Source organism: Athene cunicularia (assembly GCF_003259725.1).
Source record: "Athene cunicularia isolate RWA chromosome 14 unlocalized genomic scaffold, athCun1 chr14_part1, whole genome shotgun sequence".
Taxonomy (NCBI): Eukaryota; Metazoa; Chordata; class Aves; order Strigiformes; family Strigidae; genus Athene; species Athene cunicularia.
Genome location: NW_020799118.1, coordinates 13,095,977 through 13,113,383, shown reverse-complemented (window position 1 = coordinate 13,113,383; position 17,407 = coordinate 13,095,977). Strand labels below are relative to the sequence as shown.

Genomic DNA, 17,407 nt, shown 5'->3' with positions numbered 1-17,407 from the left:
ACGAGTGCCAGAGGGAGAGTAAGTCCTTGAAGGTAGACCTGTTCCTTCCAGGTGTTCTGTGCATCGCTGTTACTGGATCTTTCCTAGGAAGCATCAGAGCAGTCCCTTCTTTAGTCCCTGAGCACAGCTCACAAATGCCTTTGCAGCTGATGAACACACTAAAAAGTGAAGTTACTTAGAGCTGAGTGGGTTATCCAGTATTGCACTAATTGCAATGCTTTGGGTTTATTAATATAAAAAGTTGTGTGTTTTGGATATTCTTTCCCTTTGCCACCTCATTGGAATTAGCCTGAATGCCTTTTTCACTGCTCCCTGCCTCTCTCATGCATTCCCTTTGGTTTTTAATTCTGTGGAATGGGGATAAAGCCAAAGATGGCAGACAGGTGAGATCTGTTGCAATGGAATAACTGGTAATTGGAAAATTACAATCTCTCAAAAATGAGGTGAAGAGAGAAAATATGGAGTGTCTGGAAGCAAAGAACAAATTGGCAGTTCATTATGTTTCCTCTTCCTGGTCAGAGTCTCTGCAGACCTAACTTCAAAATACAAAGCAGAAAAGCCAACATAAACAAGTGCTCAAAATCCCATTGACAGCTTTAGGCCCAGGACTAGAGCAGAAAAAACCCACAAGTGCAAAGGATGTTTATGAGACTAAATGTTCTGGATTTGTTTACCACTCCTCTGCGCCTCTGCCAGTCTCAGCTCTCCCTGTTCAGGAGGAGTTGAACGGCTGCTTTGGGCTTGGGGGGGATTTCTGAAGCAAAAGCACATCTTTAACTGGGGAAGCACTTCCCTGTTCGTTCAGCAGGAGGGACCAGGTGTCTAACAGCCCTTTTCTCCAATGTGATGCAGACATGATTATTTCTACTCAGTATCAAAGCAAAAAGGTGCCCCAGCCAAGGCAAGGTGCCATCCTGCTGGTGATTGAATCTGAGCTGTGTAAAATAGGTGGTTGTGGAGGCAGCAAGCAGAAGAGTCAAGGTAGAAGACAGGCGAGAGGAGAGAGGCACAAAGAGACAAAGAGATAGTGACTTGCTTGAACAAATGCAGTAATTTAGTTGCACAAAAAGAATCTAAGGCTGTGAAGTCCTACTCCTATTCTTCATTCTCTGCTTTTAGGGGCCATCAATAATTTGACCATTATGGGTTTCTCTTTTATTGACTTTCTCCCAGTTCTGGGAAGGCTCTGGGGTTGTGCTGCATCTTGCTAAAACCAGATTCTGAGAAAGAGACTAGTCTTCCGAGGTTTTCAGACCCAAACTATTTAGAAAAGGATTTTTTGTCTGTTTATCTGAACTCAGAATGAACTGCTGAAACGTTTGAGGTTTGTCTCTAATAAAAACATGGTTTTGAATCACTTAAATATTCTGCAGCATAAATATGGCCTTCAAAGTGAGCGAAGGTGGTTGTGCTTTCCTGGGACATGTTTTGCCTGGAGTCAAGGCTAACTGTTACTTTAAACTCATATTCAAGGATACTGAAATCTTATAAATTGATCCCATATAGTTTCTACCCTTCTCTTGAATGGTGGGAAACTCACTCCTGCAGCTAAAGTATGAGGATTCATTTGAATCTGAAATCTATAAAACTTGTACTCAGATCTGAACCTTTTTTGAATGTTGCCTGGGACCTGGGGGGTGGGACTTGTTAAACCACTCTCTGTTCTCATTTTTGCTGACTGTCTCCAACATGGCAGTTCCTGTTCCAGACGCCATGTCTGGCACTGTGACCCTCATACCAGGGGGGCAGCATTGCCCACCATCTCCAGCATCGCATCTGTTGTGGGGATTTCTCCGTGTTCCATGGCCTCATGCAATGTCCCCTGGTTGACATTTGGCCGTGCTCCATTTGGCCTGGCCTGTCTCTGAAAACCTGGACCAACGTAACCGTCAAGCATCACAGCAGCAAAAGATGTGGAGATATCCAAAGTTGATGAAGGGTCATGCACTCTCACTGTAATTTGAAAAAGGAAGTTTTCACTGATGTGGTTCAGAGCCCTGTGGTGGGCAAGTAGTTTCCCCTGACAGAGTTGTTAATATTTACAAAGTGTTTGGCAAAAAGCAAAAAAATACCACTTTAGAACTACTCTCTTGAAAGCGCATCATTTTGATGCCATTCTTTGTTTGTTAACCATTCCTTGCTAGAAGGGAAGTTGCATTTTGAGACATAACCATGTCTCAAGAAAAATGCCTGAATTTTCCTTTTCTGAGAAGGTCAAAGCAAGACGCTGCAGCAATTTTGAAGCGCTGTTGTAATTTCATTTTCTTCCAGCCGGGAAATTTGACAAAAATAATCCTTGCCATGAAAAGTTTTGTTTTCTGCAAATCGACATTTTGTTTTTCCCAGAGAAAAAGCCTTCTGGAAAAAATTCCTGTTCTGGGGTTGGCTTAAATTTGAACAAAACAACAGTGTCTCCTAGTGGCTGAGTCCAGGGGAATGGCCAAATCTATCTTGTCTTTCAAGTGTCTCTTCCTTGACCCTCCTCCTAGATCTTTGCTCATCAGGGACTGAGAAAAGTGGGAAATGCATTGTGCTCTAAGCAACAAACCATTTCATAAGCCATAAAAATATCTATGGCAGGCTGTTTTCTGAGCTCTGGTTGGTGCTGAAAGAAGGTAATTACATTTGAAGGCTGTATCACTGGATGCTTGGCTCATCTGCTGTTCAGCTTCCACTCTTAATAATACAAAAGCTCACATCAGCAGCTTAGCCAGCATGCAGGGCTATCCATCCTTGTCCTTGCCCAGTGGGTCCTGCCTCCATGTCACTGCAGGACTGCGCTCCAAACGTTTTGCGTTACAGCAGTCCTTGTCATCAAATTAGTTCTGCTTCACACCAAATATGATCACTAAAGGATAATGAAGATCTCTTGTCTGAAGCGTAATTGGCTTTGCAGTGTCAGCCCGCTGCCCGTCAGCCTCACCCAGGCGTCCCCCCGTCCTCCTGATCTGCTGGATCAGCATCTCACCACAGCTCCTGATGATCTCATCTGGGCCACCTCCTTGTCCTCTCCTTTCCCTGTTCCTCATGCCCTCTCTCGCCTCCCCTGAGATTTGGCTGCAGCTTTTCTCCTGCATTCTCTAAACTCGTACATGAAGCAGAAGTTATGGCACTGGAGAGAGCAAAAAGAACACCAAGTTGTCAAAGAAAATTGGCAAATCAATTCAAGGAGTGATAGCAGCAGATTAGCTGGTTGCAATGACATGTGTTCAACAGGCCACAGAAAAATCTTGAGGTTGGCTTAGAAAACATGGGATTTTAGAGAATAGCAGCTTAAAAATTCTTCTTACTTGCCTGAGGATGTATTTAAGTTTGTTCGGCTTAGTCTTTTCAGGCTGGACACTTGACTTTTTTGATAATGACTCCTGAGGTTGTCTTGTCCTATTCGTGTAACTCCAGGATTAGAGATTTTGAGATCACCAGCTATCCCAGTTTTCATGATGAAATTGTGACTCTTGGCAGCACATCTGGCAGCAGCAGGGTGAACTTGGAGAACACTGAACTGAGTCTGACTTTAGCAGATGAGACTGCTGCTGTATTGCAGACAACAAGGTACTGTGGGTAGCAACAGGCAGGATCTGTGTTTCCCAGCAAAAAGTGCTACAGAACAATTCTGTCTCTTCAAAGCTGCCCAAGCTGCAGCTTCCTTGCTTATGATAGTGTCATTAATTTCCCAGCCTCAGCATGCTAACAAGCCATCCTTGGCCTGCTGTGAACACCCTGTCCCAAGGAGCCTTCCATCTGCTGCCTGGAGGGATGCAAGAACTTAGCAAGTTATTTTGCTCCTTGTCAGGAATGCCCTTGTATAACCCCAGCTGAGGGGAGACTGAACGTGCCAGGCGTGCTCTGCTCCTGACAAACAGCTTGAGGACACTGTGAGCATGGTGTCCTGTCCCCGCTGTGTCTTACAGCAGGACAGGCGCCTGGGAGCCTGCGGGGCTGTTTCAGGCTCAGTCTCTGTTGAGGAGCTGGTTAGATGCCATCCTAGAGCAGCCCTTTTCTTCAGCTGTGTTTTCATTGCAAAGAGAAAAGCTCTGCCCAGGTTGTTTTGGCGTTGTTGGGGAAGGAAATAGCACAGGCGAGCACTGAATGATGTCAAGGAGGGAATTGTCATCCCTGCAGGAGGGAAGGTGTGAGGACAGCCCAGTGTTGAGGTGCACTGTGCAGCCATCTGGGCCACCCCTTGCTAGGGACTAAAGAACTGAAAATTGCACAGTCCTTTCCCTGGTGTCCCTTAGTAATTAGTGTATATGGATTATAATCATGAGGACTGAGGCTCTTAGTGCTCTTTCTCCTGAATAAATGGTTGAGCAAAAGACAGTCTGTTGCATAAAGTAATTTAGCTTATGAATGATGGTTCATTAGCAGCCCACAGACTGTCGCTGCTTATAGTAGGGGATGTGTGGGCTCTTTCTGCTTTCGAGTTAACTCTTTCACCCTCTCCTTCAATTGCCAAGGATTCAGTTTGCAGAGTGTGGAGTTAAATGTGGCCGTGCCACTGTATTGCAATGGTCATCTCCCTTTGGAGCCTCAAATAATGCAACCATATCCCCAAGAAACTGCCAACTTTTAACATAGTGTCTAATGACAGATGGGGAATAAAGGAAGCTTTTATCAGTCAGGAGATGAGTCAGATATGAAAATAACACCTTTTTCTAGGCAATATTATTACACTGAGGAAATGAAAAAGACTCATTTTCTTTTGCTAAGGAACAGGCCTTGAGCATTAGCAGTGCGCATTGCAGAGCCTTCTGCTGTTTGAAAGAGTCGCTCCAGTGAGTGAGTGAACCCCATCCCACCTTTTGCATCTGTCCCTCCTGTGCCACATTTTGGAGCCTGGGTGCTGGGAGACATTGCTGCACTTCCCAGGAAAGGAAGGAAAATCTAAGACTCTGTCTGAAGAGCAAGATTGTTGCCCAAAGTAATTTGGTGCTGGTGTTAGAGGAAGGGAATGGAAAAAACAGTTCTTGGATTAAAGCTGCGTGCAGTCTTGTACACTCAGAGAAACCCACACTGATCCTGGAGGGAATCTGGACACTTGGGGCCATACTGCTGTCATTTTAACAAAATCTGCTCTACATTATTAACCGGGACTTCAGAAGGAAAAATCATCTTGGGGTTTTTTGGGGGACAGTTTCCAAAGGGAGATAAATATCTCAAGGGAGATCACTGGTATTTGTTCTCCTAATTCTCTTAAGAGATGTCTGCAAGAAAAGTGCTTTGTTTGTGTATGAATAGAGATATGCTGTATTGACAGTGGTCCTGCTTTGGATATAGCAATATCTATAAAGCTCCACTGGGGTTAGTGAAATAAAGACAGCCTGACTGATGGAAGTCCAAACAGAAGCCTTACAAGCCACGCTGACCATTCACCTGGATAACAGTATCTTTTAACAGTCAATAAGCCCTCTCCTTTGCATAGCTTTCAGGTTTTTGGGTACAGTTGTTCTGCAGCTGCTCCAGAAATGGGCTGGGATTCTGTTTTTCCAGTAAGACTCACAGGGACTGTCCATGAGGCTCATCTGTTGTTCCACTCAGACACTTACCTGCCTCCATGGCCCTCTGGAAGGAAGACGGGAAGATGTAGTATTTGTGCATCATTAGCACAAATACCAGGGTGGGAGGAACATACCAGCCTTTAGCTATTTCTTCTGTGCATCTGTTTGACCATGTTGGTTTTTTGCCCCATAGCCGGATGAGTTGACCAACGCCTTGGAGATCAGTAACATCGTCTTCACAAGCATGTTTGCCCTGGAGATGCTCCTGAAACTCCTTGCCTTTGGCCTCTTCGGCTACATCAAGAACCCGTACAACATCTTTGATGGGATCATAGTTGTCATCAGGTCACTGCCAGTTCTTTCTTCACTGTGGCTTTTCTGCTGAGGGCTCAGACCGGTTGGGGAGTGGGATGGGGAACAGGAATGATGTGGCATGTGTTAATCCAGGGTTTGCTGGCTATGATGTGCTATAATTATGCTGGCCTTTTAGATTCCTGTCGTTAGAAGGACTGTCCAAAGTAAATGGACCTGGCAGATGGAGAACAAAGTCTATTTACGCCACACATCTGGCACTGTGGTCAATTTTCCACTGAAGTGCAGAGTGACTGGTCCTGGGAAAGGAGGACTGCGAGCGCCCATATCCCAGCAGCATGCCTTCCCTCTCCTGAATTAACACATAACTCAGGCCAGAATAGAGCAAGCAGGAGGGTAAGAGAGGGCACTGTCCTGCTGCCCTCTCCCAGGAGAATGCTACCACAGCCTACACTGGAGATGTGACAGCGTGTGTTTGAGAAGCTTGTGCAGCACCTCTCTGTGGTGGGATCCTTTCTAGCAGCGCTGTTCACCCCTCGATCAGTAATTTGGGGCAGAGAAGTCAAGGGAGATACAGAAGGTGTAAACCAGGGTAGTGCTCTTGGCTTCAGTTGGCCCATCCCTTTGATTTAGAGAATTGAGGAGCAAGAGAGGCCTGGAACAAAGGCCAGTGTGGGGCCTGATCAAACAAACCCACCCCAACAAACATAAATCCCTCTGGATATTCGCTTGGTACAAAATCCTGATCCACATTTTGTGGCTAGGCTTGTGACTGATTGTTGTGATGCAGACTAGCAGGAGACATGCTGTGTTGGGAAGAGCCACAGAAAACAAGGGAGTTAAAGAATCAAGAAACCAGCTACAAAGGATATAGCTTGGGCATGAGCATGTGTGTCTGCACAACTGGGAAATGAAGGTGGTTTTCAGAAGCGAGAATGTAACAGGCAAATAAACTACCCCTTTAGGGCTTTAGTGGTGTGATACCAGGTAAGAAACCAGCCTGCTCAGGGCTTCCATAGTACGGTACTTGTGTTTATAGTTCTTCTCCTTCTGGTGTCCTGCAGTGTCTGGGAGATCATCGGCCAGTCGGACGGAGGCCTCTCTGTGCTACGAACATTTCGGCTGCTCCGGGTGCTGAAACTGGTGCGTTTCATGCCCGCCCTCCGTCGCCAGCTGGTGGTCCTGATGAAGACAATGGACAATGTAGCCACCTTCTGCATGTTGCTTATGCTCTTCATCTTTATCTTCAGGTACCAGAGGCTGCAGTTCTTCTTGGATTTAATTGTTCAGCTTGCTTAAGTAATATGTAGGTTAGACTAACGAGATACTGTACTTTCTAGGCTGCCTACACAATTGTAGTGCTCACAATAGACTGACAAGCAGACGCTCAACAGACTATTTACCTCTTCTCAATCTCAGTTTTTCATGCAGTACTGTAATTCTGTGAATGAATGAAGTACACAAACAGGCAATGATTGCTCTGGAGTTCCTGGGAGGCTCGTTTTAGCTGTGTCTCATGAAGCTGTCAGTAACTGGACTCTGCCAGTGTTATATTTGAGATGGAGGTTGTACAGACTCCAAGACTTCTGTCTGTTTGACCCTATAATGCTCCTCAGGACTCTGTTCTTGGAAACCAGTTGGATTAGAGAGCTGGCAATATGGTTTGTCATTTTCTAGATAAAGGAGATTCCTGATTTTACTTCAGTGTAGACAATTATAATGAAACGTGACATAGAAGAACCAATGGCAGGGTTTGATCAGTGATCATGTCAAGGCTGGAGCAGAGCCCTTTTTCCTGGGAGATACCACTGGCACACAAAACACTGGGGTGGGTGGAAGTGTCTGAAAAATCACTGCAATCCTCCCTGCAACCATATTTCACACAATAATGTGTTTCTTCCATCTCACTTTTTTCCTACTCTAGCATTCTTGGCATGCATCTTTTTGGATGCAAGTTCAGCCTGAAAACTGATACAGGAGACACAGTTCCAGATAGAAAGAATTTTGATTCCTTACTTTGGGCCATTGTGACCGTATTTCAGGTAAGCTGTGGATCTTCTGGGAAGTTTTAATGTAGACCACCTGGATAAGTTATTTCACTTTAAAAACAAAAGACTCTTCCAGTAGATGTCAAATTTGGACTGAAACAGCACTGTAGAGTTATTAGGGTGAAGTGATTGTGTTTCTGAGCTAGCTTGTCTCTATAAGCTCTGAAAGAGAAACAGTCTACTCAACAGCATCACTGTGCATATCTGTTGTCAGTAAAAGGAAAGTCTGAGAAGGCCTGGAAACCCACCCTTATTTTCCTTTCGTATAGTCAGTAAGATCAAGATCCACAGTCTGCTGTCCATTCTGCTCCTATTCTGTTGATCTCTGTCTCCTTACTTGCCTTCACTGCCCCAACAACACACTTTGCAAAACAATTTCATTTTACTGGGAGTGACAAATACTGTCACAAGTCAGAGATAGAGGTGCTGGCTCTATATGCTGGGAAAGTCTTTGTGTAAAAAGTTGATTTTCCTCTGCAGACAAGATCTGTTACATGTTTGAAATCACTGGTGTATTCCACAATAGAGCAATAGGTTGCTATTTCCAGGACATGCTAAATATAAAAACTAGTGTTTTCTGTTTAAAAGTTTAGTCTTTAGAACCCAAGTGCAGCAAGTGAAGCACAATGTAAACAACATTAAGCTAAGTTTCTAAGTAGAGAGTAGGAGCTCACCATAGTATCATTCAAGGTAGAAACCAGTCAAGAGTCTTCACTGTGAAGAGTATAACTTCTTGCCAAGTTTTCCTTCTTATAAAGGAGCAAGGATGAATCAGCATTAGTCTCACTGGTTCACATTTTTCTCTTACCAACATAAATACAGATTTCTGCATTTATTCTAGCAGTCCCTTGGGAAATAGAGTGGGTACAGAGCACAAAGGCTCAGTCCTACATCCCATGAAGGTGACATAGCTCAGAGCAGCTGACTGCATTGGTATCCCCAAAGCTGCCTTGTTTTTAGGAGGGCTAGAGGCCATTTTCACTTTAAGTGTGAATTAATGTAGAGCATGAGTCTGTCATCCATTTTTCATAGTCCCCAGGATTTTCAAGCTCCAGGAAATCTGGGAGAGTGGGAATCCCTGAGGAAGGTCCCTTGGAGCAAGGCTTTGCAAAGGAGTGTATTTTTTTGCCCACCTTGTCAGTGCTTTTGCTTAACGGAAACCGCTTTGATTCCCTGAGTTTCTTGAGCCACCCAGTGTCATTTATCTTGTCAAATATCATGTGCACTACCCTTCAGCTCCAGAACAGCCCAAAAGGAGACAACAGCTCTGACCTCAGGTCTGTTGTCTCCTGAAGGTTATCAAAGGAGACAATAACACCACCAAACAGTGGGACTCTTTCATGTCACCATATCTAGGATCTGCACTGGTCATCTCTGTGAGCAGCAGAGTGCTAGATCTTTCTGCAGAGAGGGCAGGTTTGGCCAGGAGAGAGCTCTCACATGCAAAGATAAAAGGAATGTTTTGCCATCTCATCTCATGAGACCTGCTAATGATTATGCTCAGAAAAGGTTAAAAGGAGAGGAAGAAATGGATGAGTCAGTGTTTGAATGCAGCTGCTGTGCATGAGATGAGTGGAGTAATTAGAGAGTCTTCCCCTTCATCTCTCTGCAGATCCTCACTCAAGAGGACTGGAACGTGGTCCTGTACAATGGGATGGCATCTACATCCTCATGGGCAGCACTCTACTTTGTGGCCCTGATGACCTTCGGCAATTATGTGCTCTTCAACCTTCTTGTTGCCATTCTGGTAGAAGGCTTCCAGGCAGAGGTAAGAGATCTGAGCAGAGGGAGGGAGAAAACTGAGAAGGACATGTAGGCAAGAGCATGGAGATGAATCCATGTCAGTGCAAACATCTAACCATGCAAGCAACCCTAAATTTAAACTCATGTGGTGTAGATCAGCTGAGGTGGGCACATGAAACTCTTGTGAATCTGTCTTTGTAAATAAGGCCCACTGGACTTGGCATGGGACTTGGGAGACCAACACTTTGGTTGATTGCAGGGGATCTAGAGGAGATAATTTAGGATGAATTTAACTCATCGAATCTCCTATATGTCCTGTGTTTTGTGTTCTTTATGGTGGGCCATAGGCCTTCAGTGTATCTAGCCATGTGCAGTCATGGGAACCAGGTAGGATGTGAACTGGCTCTCAATCCAGGCCTTTCCTTGTGACTCTGTCCCTTAGGTGTTGTTTGAGACTAGTAGCACAGCTGTTCAAAAGCTGCAAGGTTACAAACATTAAATTTTGGGATACTTAAGGTGATATAGGACATATAAATTCTAAAGAGGTTTTTACCTACACCTGAAAATAATGCCTGTACCAGGTCAATGAGCAGGGAATTTATGATAAACCACAGACATCTCATCTTATCTTACACGGAGAAGATTAGAGAAAGGATTTTATTTCTCAGTCAAAAGGGATATGCCATGTCACAGTGTGAACTAGACAGGCAATCTTGTGCCACATGATCCAGAGCAGCAGGCCACGCTGGTGTGAGTGGTGTCAGTGATACAGTACTGGTGTGAGTGGAGGGCCCCTGCAACCTCTTCAGTTTTCCTCCTCACTGGCAAGTCCATTCCAGATCTGTTTTCAGCATCCTGAGAGAGTGAAACCAGCCATCCCCTGCCCTGTCCTGCTATTTTCCATATTTCTTTCTGATCACAACAAGTCCCTTTGGGGGAGATTTTAAGTGAGGATGATCTGTTTCTGTTGCAAAAGTAATGATGTATGTGCACATATATATATATATATATATATATATATTATCCAGGAAAAAATTACTTTTTTTCCAAAGTTCTACAGCATATGAAATGATTTTGAGATTTACCAAAAATCGTCCAGTCCCAGTTAAAGCTAATAATAGTGGCATTGAAAGGCTTACATTGTGCTTTGTGATTTTTTTTATTATTACTTCTTAATTTCTGCAACAATCAAGAAGAGAAAGTTTGCTTAGTGCTGGATTGGCTTCAGAGACACACAGACTCAGAAAATAAGAAAATGGCTTCAGTTTTCGCCGCCTTAGTTCCCAAGGGAAAGGGGAGAAAGAAATTATTTTTATAGGATTTTTTTTTCATTTTTTCCCCAGAAATGGTGTCATGCTTTCATTTGCTGTGCTTAGATCACACTTAGACAAACCTTTGCTGACCATAGAACAGAACTGAAATATTCATGGACCAAAATTTCCCTTCTCTCAAGCCAGCACAGCCACATTTATGTCTTTCAAGAATGTCTGCATAGATTCATTATTAAAATATCCCTCCTAGCTTCCTTGCAGCACTAACAGAGGAAAAATAATTGAAACAACAGGAGCCAAGCCCCAGTTTGGGAAAAAACAACCCTGATTGACATCCCTCAAGACTGTTTCATGGATGCTGAGGGTACTGAGTGCCACCTGCACACACAGAGAAGACACGAACAGTTCAGCCCATCACTTTCAAAATGAACAGCTCTGCACTGCATTAGTGGGCACTTTGATGGCTTGTACAATGTGGTCCAAGCCCTGAAGATCCAGCACAGCTGACCAAGAAGAGCAAGAAGGTCCTATTCCAAGAAGAAGCTTATACTCTATGTGTCAGTAACTGCTGACACTGTTTATCTCAAAATTCCTGTAGTTTTCTCAGTGTCACTGATCTCAGCATCTCCTGGCTTTGCCCTGGATACTATAACACCTTTGCCATATTCATATTCTAGTGCAACCCGTTGCAGATGAAGTTGGACATTTAATACAACCAAAGCAAAGCAATTACCACTATTTCTACAGGCTCTGTAGTAGCTGCTGTCTTCCAGCCTAGATGGGGTTTTCCTCTAGGGGAGTTGTAGCTGTGTTCAGAGTGGTTGTGCTGGACCTCAGTTCTGCTAGAAAACGACACAGGCCACAGCAGACTGAAGTCTGTGCTAAAGTATAGATTGTCCTGAACTGAATACAGAAGTAACCAGTACAGCTGGCTGCATGTTAGCTCAGAGAGGGGACTATTCAGTGGCCAAACATGTGTCAGATATCCTCAGATTCCACCAACCAACAAATCTGGGTGGAAAAAGAGTACATGCCAGGGAAACCCAAACAGATGATAACCATCATAACTCAGCTGATTGGAAACTGCTCCCACTCAAGCAATCTTGCATTTAGGCACAGAGTGCCCTTGTACAGCAGTTTGCATCCTTTGTTCCTGATTACTCTAAAGCAGAAGAAAGTTTTCTCCGCTTGGCAAGCTGGCAGCATGCAGATGTCTCTGTATGGTACAGAACCCGTTCCTTGCCTGCCCTCTTGGAGGTTGAACCACCTGCTAACGTGAAGCTTGAAATGGGCAGGCTCATGCAATACTCTCCGAGTGCGTGATTGCAGGTCTAGCTGAATAGCTGTCGTTTTCTTGCTCAGGCTTAATGGCTCCTTTCAGAGCTGTTACGAACCATGATTTAAATGTGTGTAAGGAGTAGTTTTCAAAGTTTGTATTATTCACTCAGTGCTGCCTCAGAAAAGGCCAGCAACCACAGGCATGACATTTGCAGAGCACATTTTACTCTACCTCCATTTATTATAAATCCCAACATTAAGCCTATGGGCTTGTCAGTTGTCTCATAGTGAGGTATTAGCTGTGTTACAGAAAACCCTTCTCAGGGATGTATTTCAGCTACCAGGGCTCGATTCAAGTCTTGCACTTACACATGCATACCTTAGCTCTGGTTGTAAACCAAAGATGTTTACAGTCTGCTTGGAAGATGTATCAGTGGAGCTGGGTTTTCTCTTGTCATCCCTGGTTCTGTTGGTATGTTGGGAATCTGACAGAAATTCTTGTTTTGACCTCTTTGACTTTGCCCTCTTACAGGGTGATGCTCTTAGCAGTTATAGCAGACACCGAGGTGCACTTCTCCTCCCTTTGCTCAGGTCTTTCTTTCACTTAGATGGAAAGTGACTCCTGGGAGACTTGTGCAGTTAAGAGGGAGCACATTAGAGCTGCTCTAAGCAATGAACCATCAGCAACATTTCAGTAAGAACACTACAAATTGTACTGTGAATCACAGTACACAGTTTCAGTTTGATCTCAGGTTCTGATCTGCCTGTGGACCAAGTTTGTCAGGAGTATCCCTAGAAGAGAATAGACTTGAATGCCCTCAAAACCATTTTTAGTACATTTGTGCTTAGGACAACAAGCAGCCAGGATTCAGACAGGACCATCATCACATATTTGTGCTTACATTGTTGTTCCCATGTCATTTTGAAATCTACCCCAGAGTTACTCTGGAAGAGCAGACAAACCTTCTAAAATTATGCAAATCTTTCATCTACTCTGCACTAGTGCTTCTGCTCCAAAACAGAGAAGATGAATAAGGGAGCTTAAACCTTTCAGTCATTCTGTTTGGCTGCACCAGTTAGCAATACATCACAGATGAAACTAAGTTCACTGCCACTTCAGCACCACGTCTCTAGAAACCATGGTGATTTGTTCAGGCATCAGTTGAAGAACTGTGCTCCTTTTTCTAGGATCAGCTGCTTTAATCCAACCATTTGCTACCAATTTGCACAGCTTTCCTGCAGTCTTGATGGAGCAAGCCAAAGTCATGCCAACAGCCTGCTGGAATCTCCTCTCTTCAGACCCCCTCAGCAGAGGAGAACCTGACAGTAGTTCTTCTGTCCCAGGCTTGTACATTATTTAGGTTGATCATTTGTGGTAGCAGAGGCAGATATGTATGAAAGGGAAAAAGAACTGTACTTCTAGGAGAAAAGCCAGTGTGAGGGTGGTTGACTGTTCTCTGTCCTGAGAGGACTGTGCTGCCAGGCAAGCTGACCTCATTCCCTTCTGCCTCAGCTTCAATGTTGCCAAGAGATTTCCCAATACAATCTCAATTCCCAGCCAGCATGAAGAAAGCAAATCAGGGCTGGGTTTTCAGATCTAAGTCAAATTTACAGTGCTGTCAAATAAAGATGAAAAACCTTTTGACATCCTTTGATGCTAAAACCTTCATGCTTTCAGCTGGGATCATGGAGAGTGCAAATATGGAACCCCACGATGCCAATTTTTCTTAGTCACTCCTCTGATTAAAGCTGCACTTTCCTGTTCTCCCCTGGGATACACTATTCACTGAGGCTGGGCACGATGTAGGAAACAGGTCGACACTGCAGGAACAGTAGTAACAATTGCAACATCATCCTTTCTGTCCAAGTACAAAAATGAATCAAAACAAGGAAGAGAGACACTTACCTGGAGTGATTCCCTAGGGCCATATTAGAGGGAATTTGGCATTCTGCATTCCTCCGTCTTGAGGCTACGCTTAAGCTAATCAGGAGGAGCTGAGGTATCTATGAGCTGCCAAGTAATGGGATTTGTGCTAAAGTTTAAATGAATCGGGTCTGTTAACTATCTATCCTTCTCCTCTCTGCAGGGTGATGCCAATAGGTCAGACACAGATGAGGACAAGACATCTGCTAACTTTGATGATGATTTTGAGAAGCTAAAGGACCTCCGAGCAACAGGTAGGATTTTGTCTCTACATTTTCCTGGAAATGTGAGAACTACAACTGTGCTTCCAGTCATCTTTTCATAGAAGCATATAAGGGAAAGGGGAAAAATCCATTTTATCTGGCAATTAATCTGATAGCTGTGTTAACAGAACAGCTATGCAGAGAGTGTTGGGAAAGCTAAATGAGCATTGATATTTCCTTTAAACAGATGTTTTTCTAATTTAAACTATACTAGACTATTTAGATGTCGTGTCTCGTCATTTCTCATGTATCATTACCACAGAATGGTTTGCTGACACCAATATTCTCACGCTACTTCTCAGCAGCTTTTCAAATCAATCATGTTCTCATCTGTTCTTTTTGGTTTCTCACACAAATGCATTTAGGTGAGGTTTGATTGATGGAAATGTTGCTGTTCATTTGTGTTACAGGAGGGCCTGGCAATTGATTTGAGGTAAGGCCACATTGTACTAGTGTACTGTAAACATGGAGTAGTAGGTGACAGCCTTTGCTCTGTAGAGTTTGCAACCAGATAAGGGACAGGAAGGGATCACATATTTTAACAGAGTGAACAGCATGATGGTTAACAGGAGCCAGTTTAGTTTCTCTGTACTTTGATTCTTGGCTTGGGCTCTTGTTAGGATTACTTTAAATTCTTCTGAACCAGGATTTGTTTCAGCTAAAGAAATTATATTGATTGTGGTGAGCAGATGGAATTCCGATCAGGAAGGGACATAAGGAATTTGTTGGTGAAGCTGAGACAGAGCTGGATCACAGCAAGGTGGTGGAGCTGCTCAGGTTGCAGATGAATTAAGAAATTCCAAACACCAAACGATAAATGAATGTCCATTGCAAATAGTTGGCAAGGAACCCACAGTTTAAATTTCCTTTGCACCAACTATTTGCTGGACAGCTTCAAATAATAAGAGAGTTCTAGGGGAAAGAATATTATCACCTCTTCTCAGGTAATACAGGAATAGAAAACAGGGCTGAACTGGCCATCAGTCAAGGTCCTTGAGTAAGCCTTATAGGTGCCAACCGGTGACTAAACAGCATAAGGATATTAACAATTCTATTACAATGCCATTGGTCTGTAAACAGATATACTGGCAAGAGGAACGTGTATTGCAGATTAGCATATTTGAGCTGGATCTTCCACCCCTCAAAGTCAATGGCAGCGTTCCCATGGACTTCTGTGGTGCAGATCAGGTATTTGTGTGCAAGCCAGAAGCTAAACAGATACAATAGAAGCACACTGCATTACAAAAGCAGCCAGTGGAAGATAAATAGCAGGGGTAATGCACTCCCTTGGATTTCTCACTGCAGACTTGTACTTCTTTCCTCCTGGTTGCAAATGCTCCCATCCTTCCCTCTCCTTAAGACTGGTTCTGAAGTTATTAAACCAGAACCCAATAAGCCCAGTAAAGCAGGAGCTAATTCAACTTTAGTTCTGTGTTTGAAATTAGGCTTTTGGTATTGAGTATTACGACACTCCATAGGGCTGTGGGTGTTAATGTCTGGTTTGTCTTCAGCATGAATATGGTTTTTGCAGTCTGCACTTGCCATGCAGCTAAAATAGATGCTTTCCGCAATTACCACAGAGATGTGCCATTAGATTTCTCTTGTTACAGGAGGTTTACTCTTCTAGATGGGTGGATGTGTAAGAGCAACTTCCATTTCCTGGCCCCTGAGCAGATGACTAAAGACAATGACTAATGTTTTCTTAGTGCCTTCCCCATGAAGGAACTTTGAGCACATCACAACTGTATAAATATCTCTGTGCAAGACTGTATGTCAAGAAGAAGAGATTAACGTCCAAGGATGAATTTAGCCACTCCTCAATGCCCTTCCTTTCGCCCAGTCCCAGCAAAACTGTAACTCCACTCTCTAAATCTCAAGAAACGGGGAGAAAAAGAAGCTTCCTTTGGAGGGCAATGAGTTCCAAGTCCAGGCAGGGCTGAAGGCATCTTAAAAGGTTGTGACATTTGCCATATGCCTTTCAGTGTGGTGGGGGTGATCTTATTGCCAACAACATTTCATCTCCATTTGGTGGAGTTCCTAGAAGACCCAAGGAGCAATGTCCATTTTGAAGAGTGATTTCTGTAGCTGTAGCTGAGTATTCACCTCGTATTCTCTCTCCCCTTCTCTCCAGAGATGAAGATGTACTCACTTGCCGTCACCCCAAATGGACACCTGGAGGGCAGGGGAAGCATGCCACCTCCTATAATCATGCGCACTGCTGCCACACCAATGCCCACACCAAAGTGTTCCCCACACATGGATTCAGTGCACACTTTTGTGGACTCAAGGAGAGGGAGTAATGCTTCTCTAGACCCCTTGAGCTACGATCAGAAGTCTTTGGTAGGTTCCTGTTGCTAACTACTCTCCCTCAGGTGCCTGCAAGTAGTACAGATATGTGTGTGTGTGTGCATGCACACACATTGCTGGAAAATAAAAAGAAGGGTGATAGAGGTGGGAAGTATGTGGAAAGGCAGAACAGAGTCAAGAAGGAGAAATGAATGGGTGTGCTCGCTAGGGCAGGACAGCAGCAACATAGCAGTCAAAGACAGTGAGTATGTGAAGAGGGGAGACAGGGATATACTGGGATTCAGTGTTTTCCTGCCTAGTGTCTGATTGGAGGTCCATGCCAAGCCACCTCACTGGAGAGATACAACCTGAGACAAGTCCTTAGTTCATGCAGTTATTCCAGCAACCCCCTCTGGGGAGGAGCAGACATCTTTTGCCAACTGCACTGGCCATTTTGTGGTGACTTGGAGGAGCCCTCAGGTGTTGCTGTGAGAATGAGACCTGTTTCTACCCACAGTGTTTTAGGGTTGCATCTTGAATCCACCTTGTGTCAAGGGAAATTAAGCCCCATTGGAGGGGAAACAGAGGAAATGAGGTATGAGCTGACCGATTGCACAGCTCATGGAGCAGAGATCTGGCTGGAGCTGACTGTTTTGGCAACTGATTGCATTTTGCCTGCAATGGGGGAGAGGGAGGGCAGCTCTGAAAACAGAGGGAGCAGAGTTAATAGACAAAGTGGATTGCTGTTGCTGCTTATCTGTCCCGTTCCTCTGCTCTGTAACTG

At 44.2% G+C, this 17,407-nt stretch overlaps 1 protein-coding gene across 4 annotated transcripts in view; it reads left to right on the top strand.

Moving 5' to 3' along the window:
- CACNA1H (calcium voltage-gated channel subunit alpha1 H) overlaps positions 1-17,407 on the top strand; it is a 127,430-nt gene that overhangs the window by 64,414 nt on the left and 45,609 nt on the right. For all 4 annotated transcript variants that reach the window (XM_026858812.1, XM_026858813.1, XM_026858811.1 and 1 more), the window contains exons 9-14: positions 5,692-5,843; positions 6,875-7,060; positions 7,735-7,852; positions 9,471-9,626; positions 14,238-14,328; positions 16,469-16,677. In XM_026858812.1, the coding sequence (XP_026714613.1) occupies positions 5,692-5,843; positions 6,875-7,060; positions 7,735-7,852; positions 9,471-9,626; positions 14,238-14,328; positions 16,469-16,677 (912 nt within the window). The remainder of the gene's footprint in view (positions 1-5,691; positions 5,844-6,874; positions 7,061-7,734; positions 7,853-9,470; positions 9,627-14,237; positions 14,329-16,468; positions 16,678-17,407) is intronic.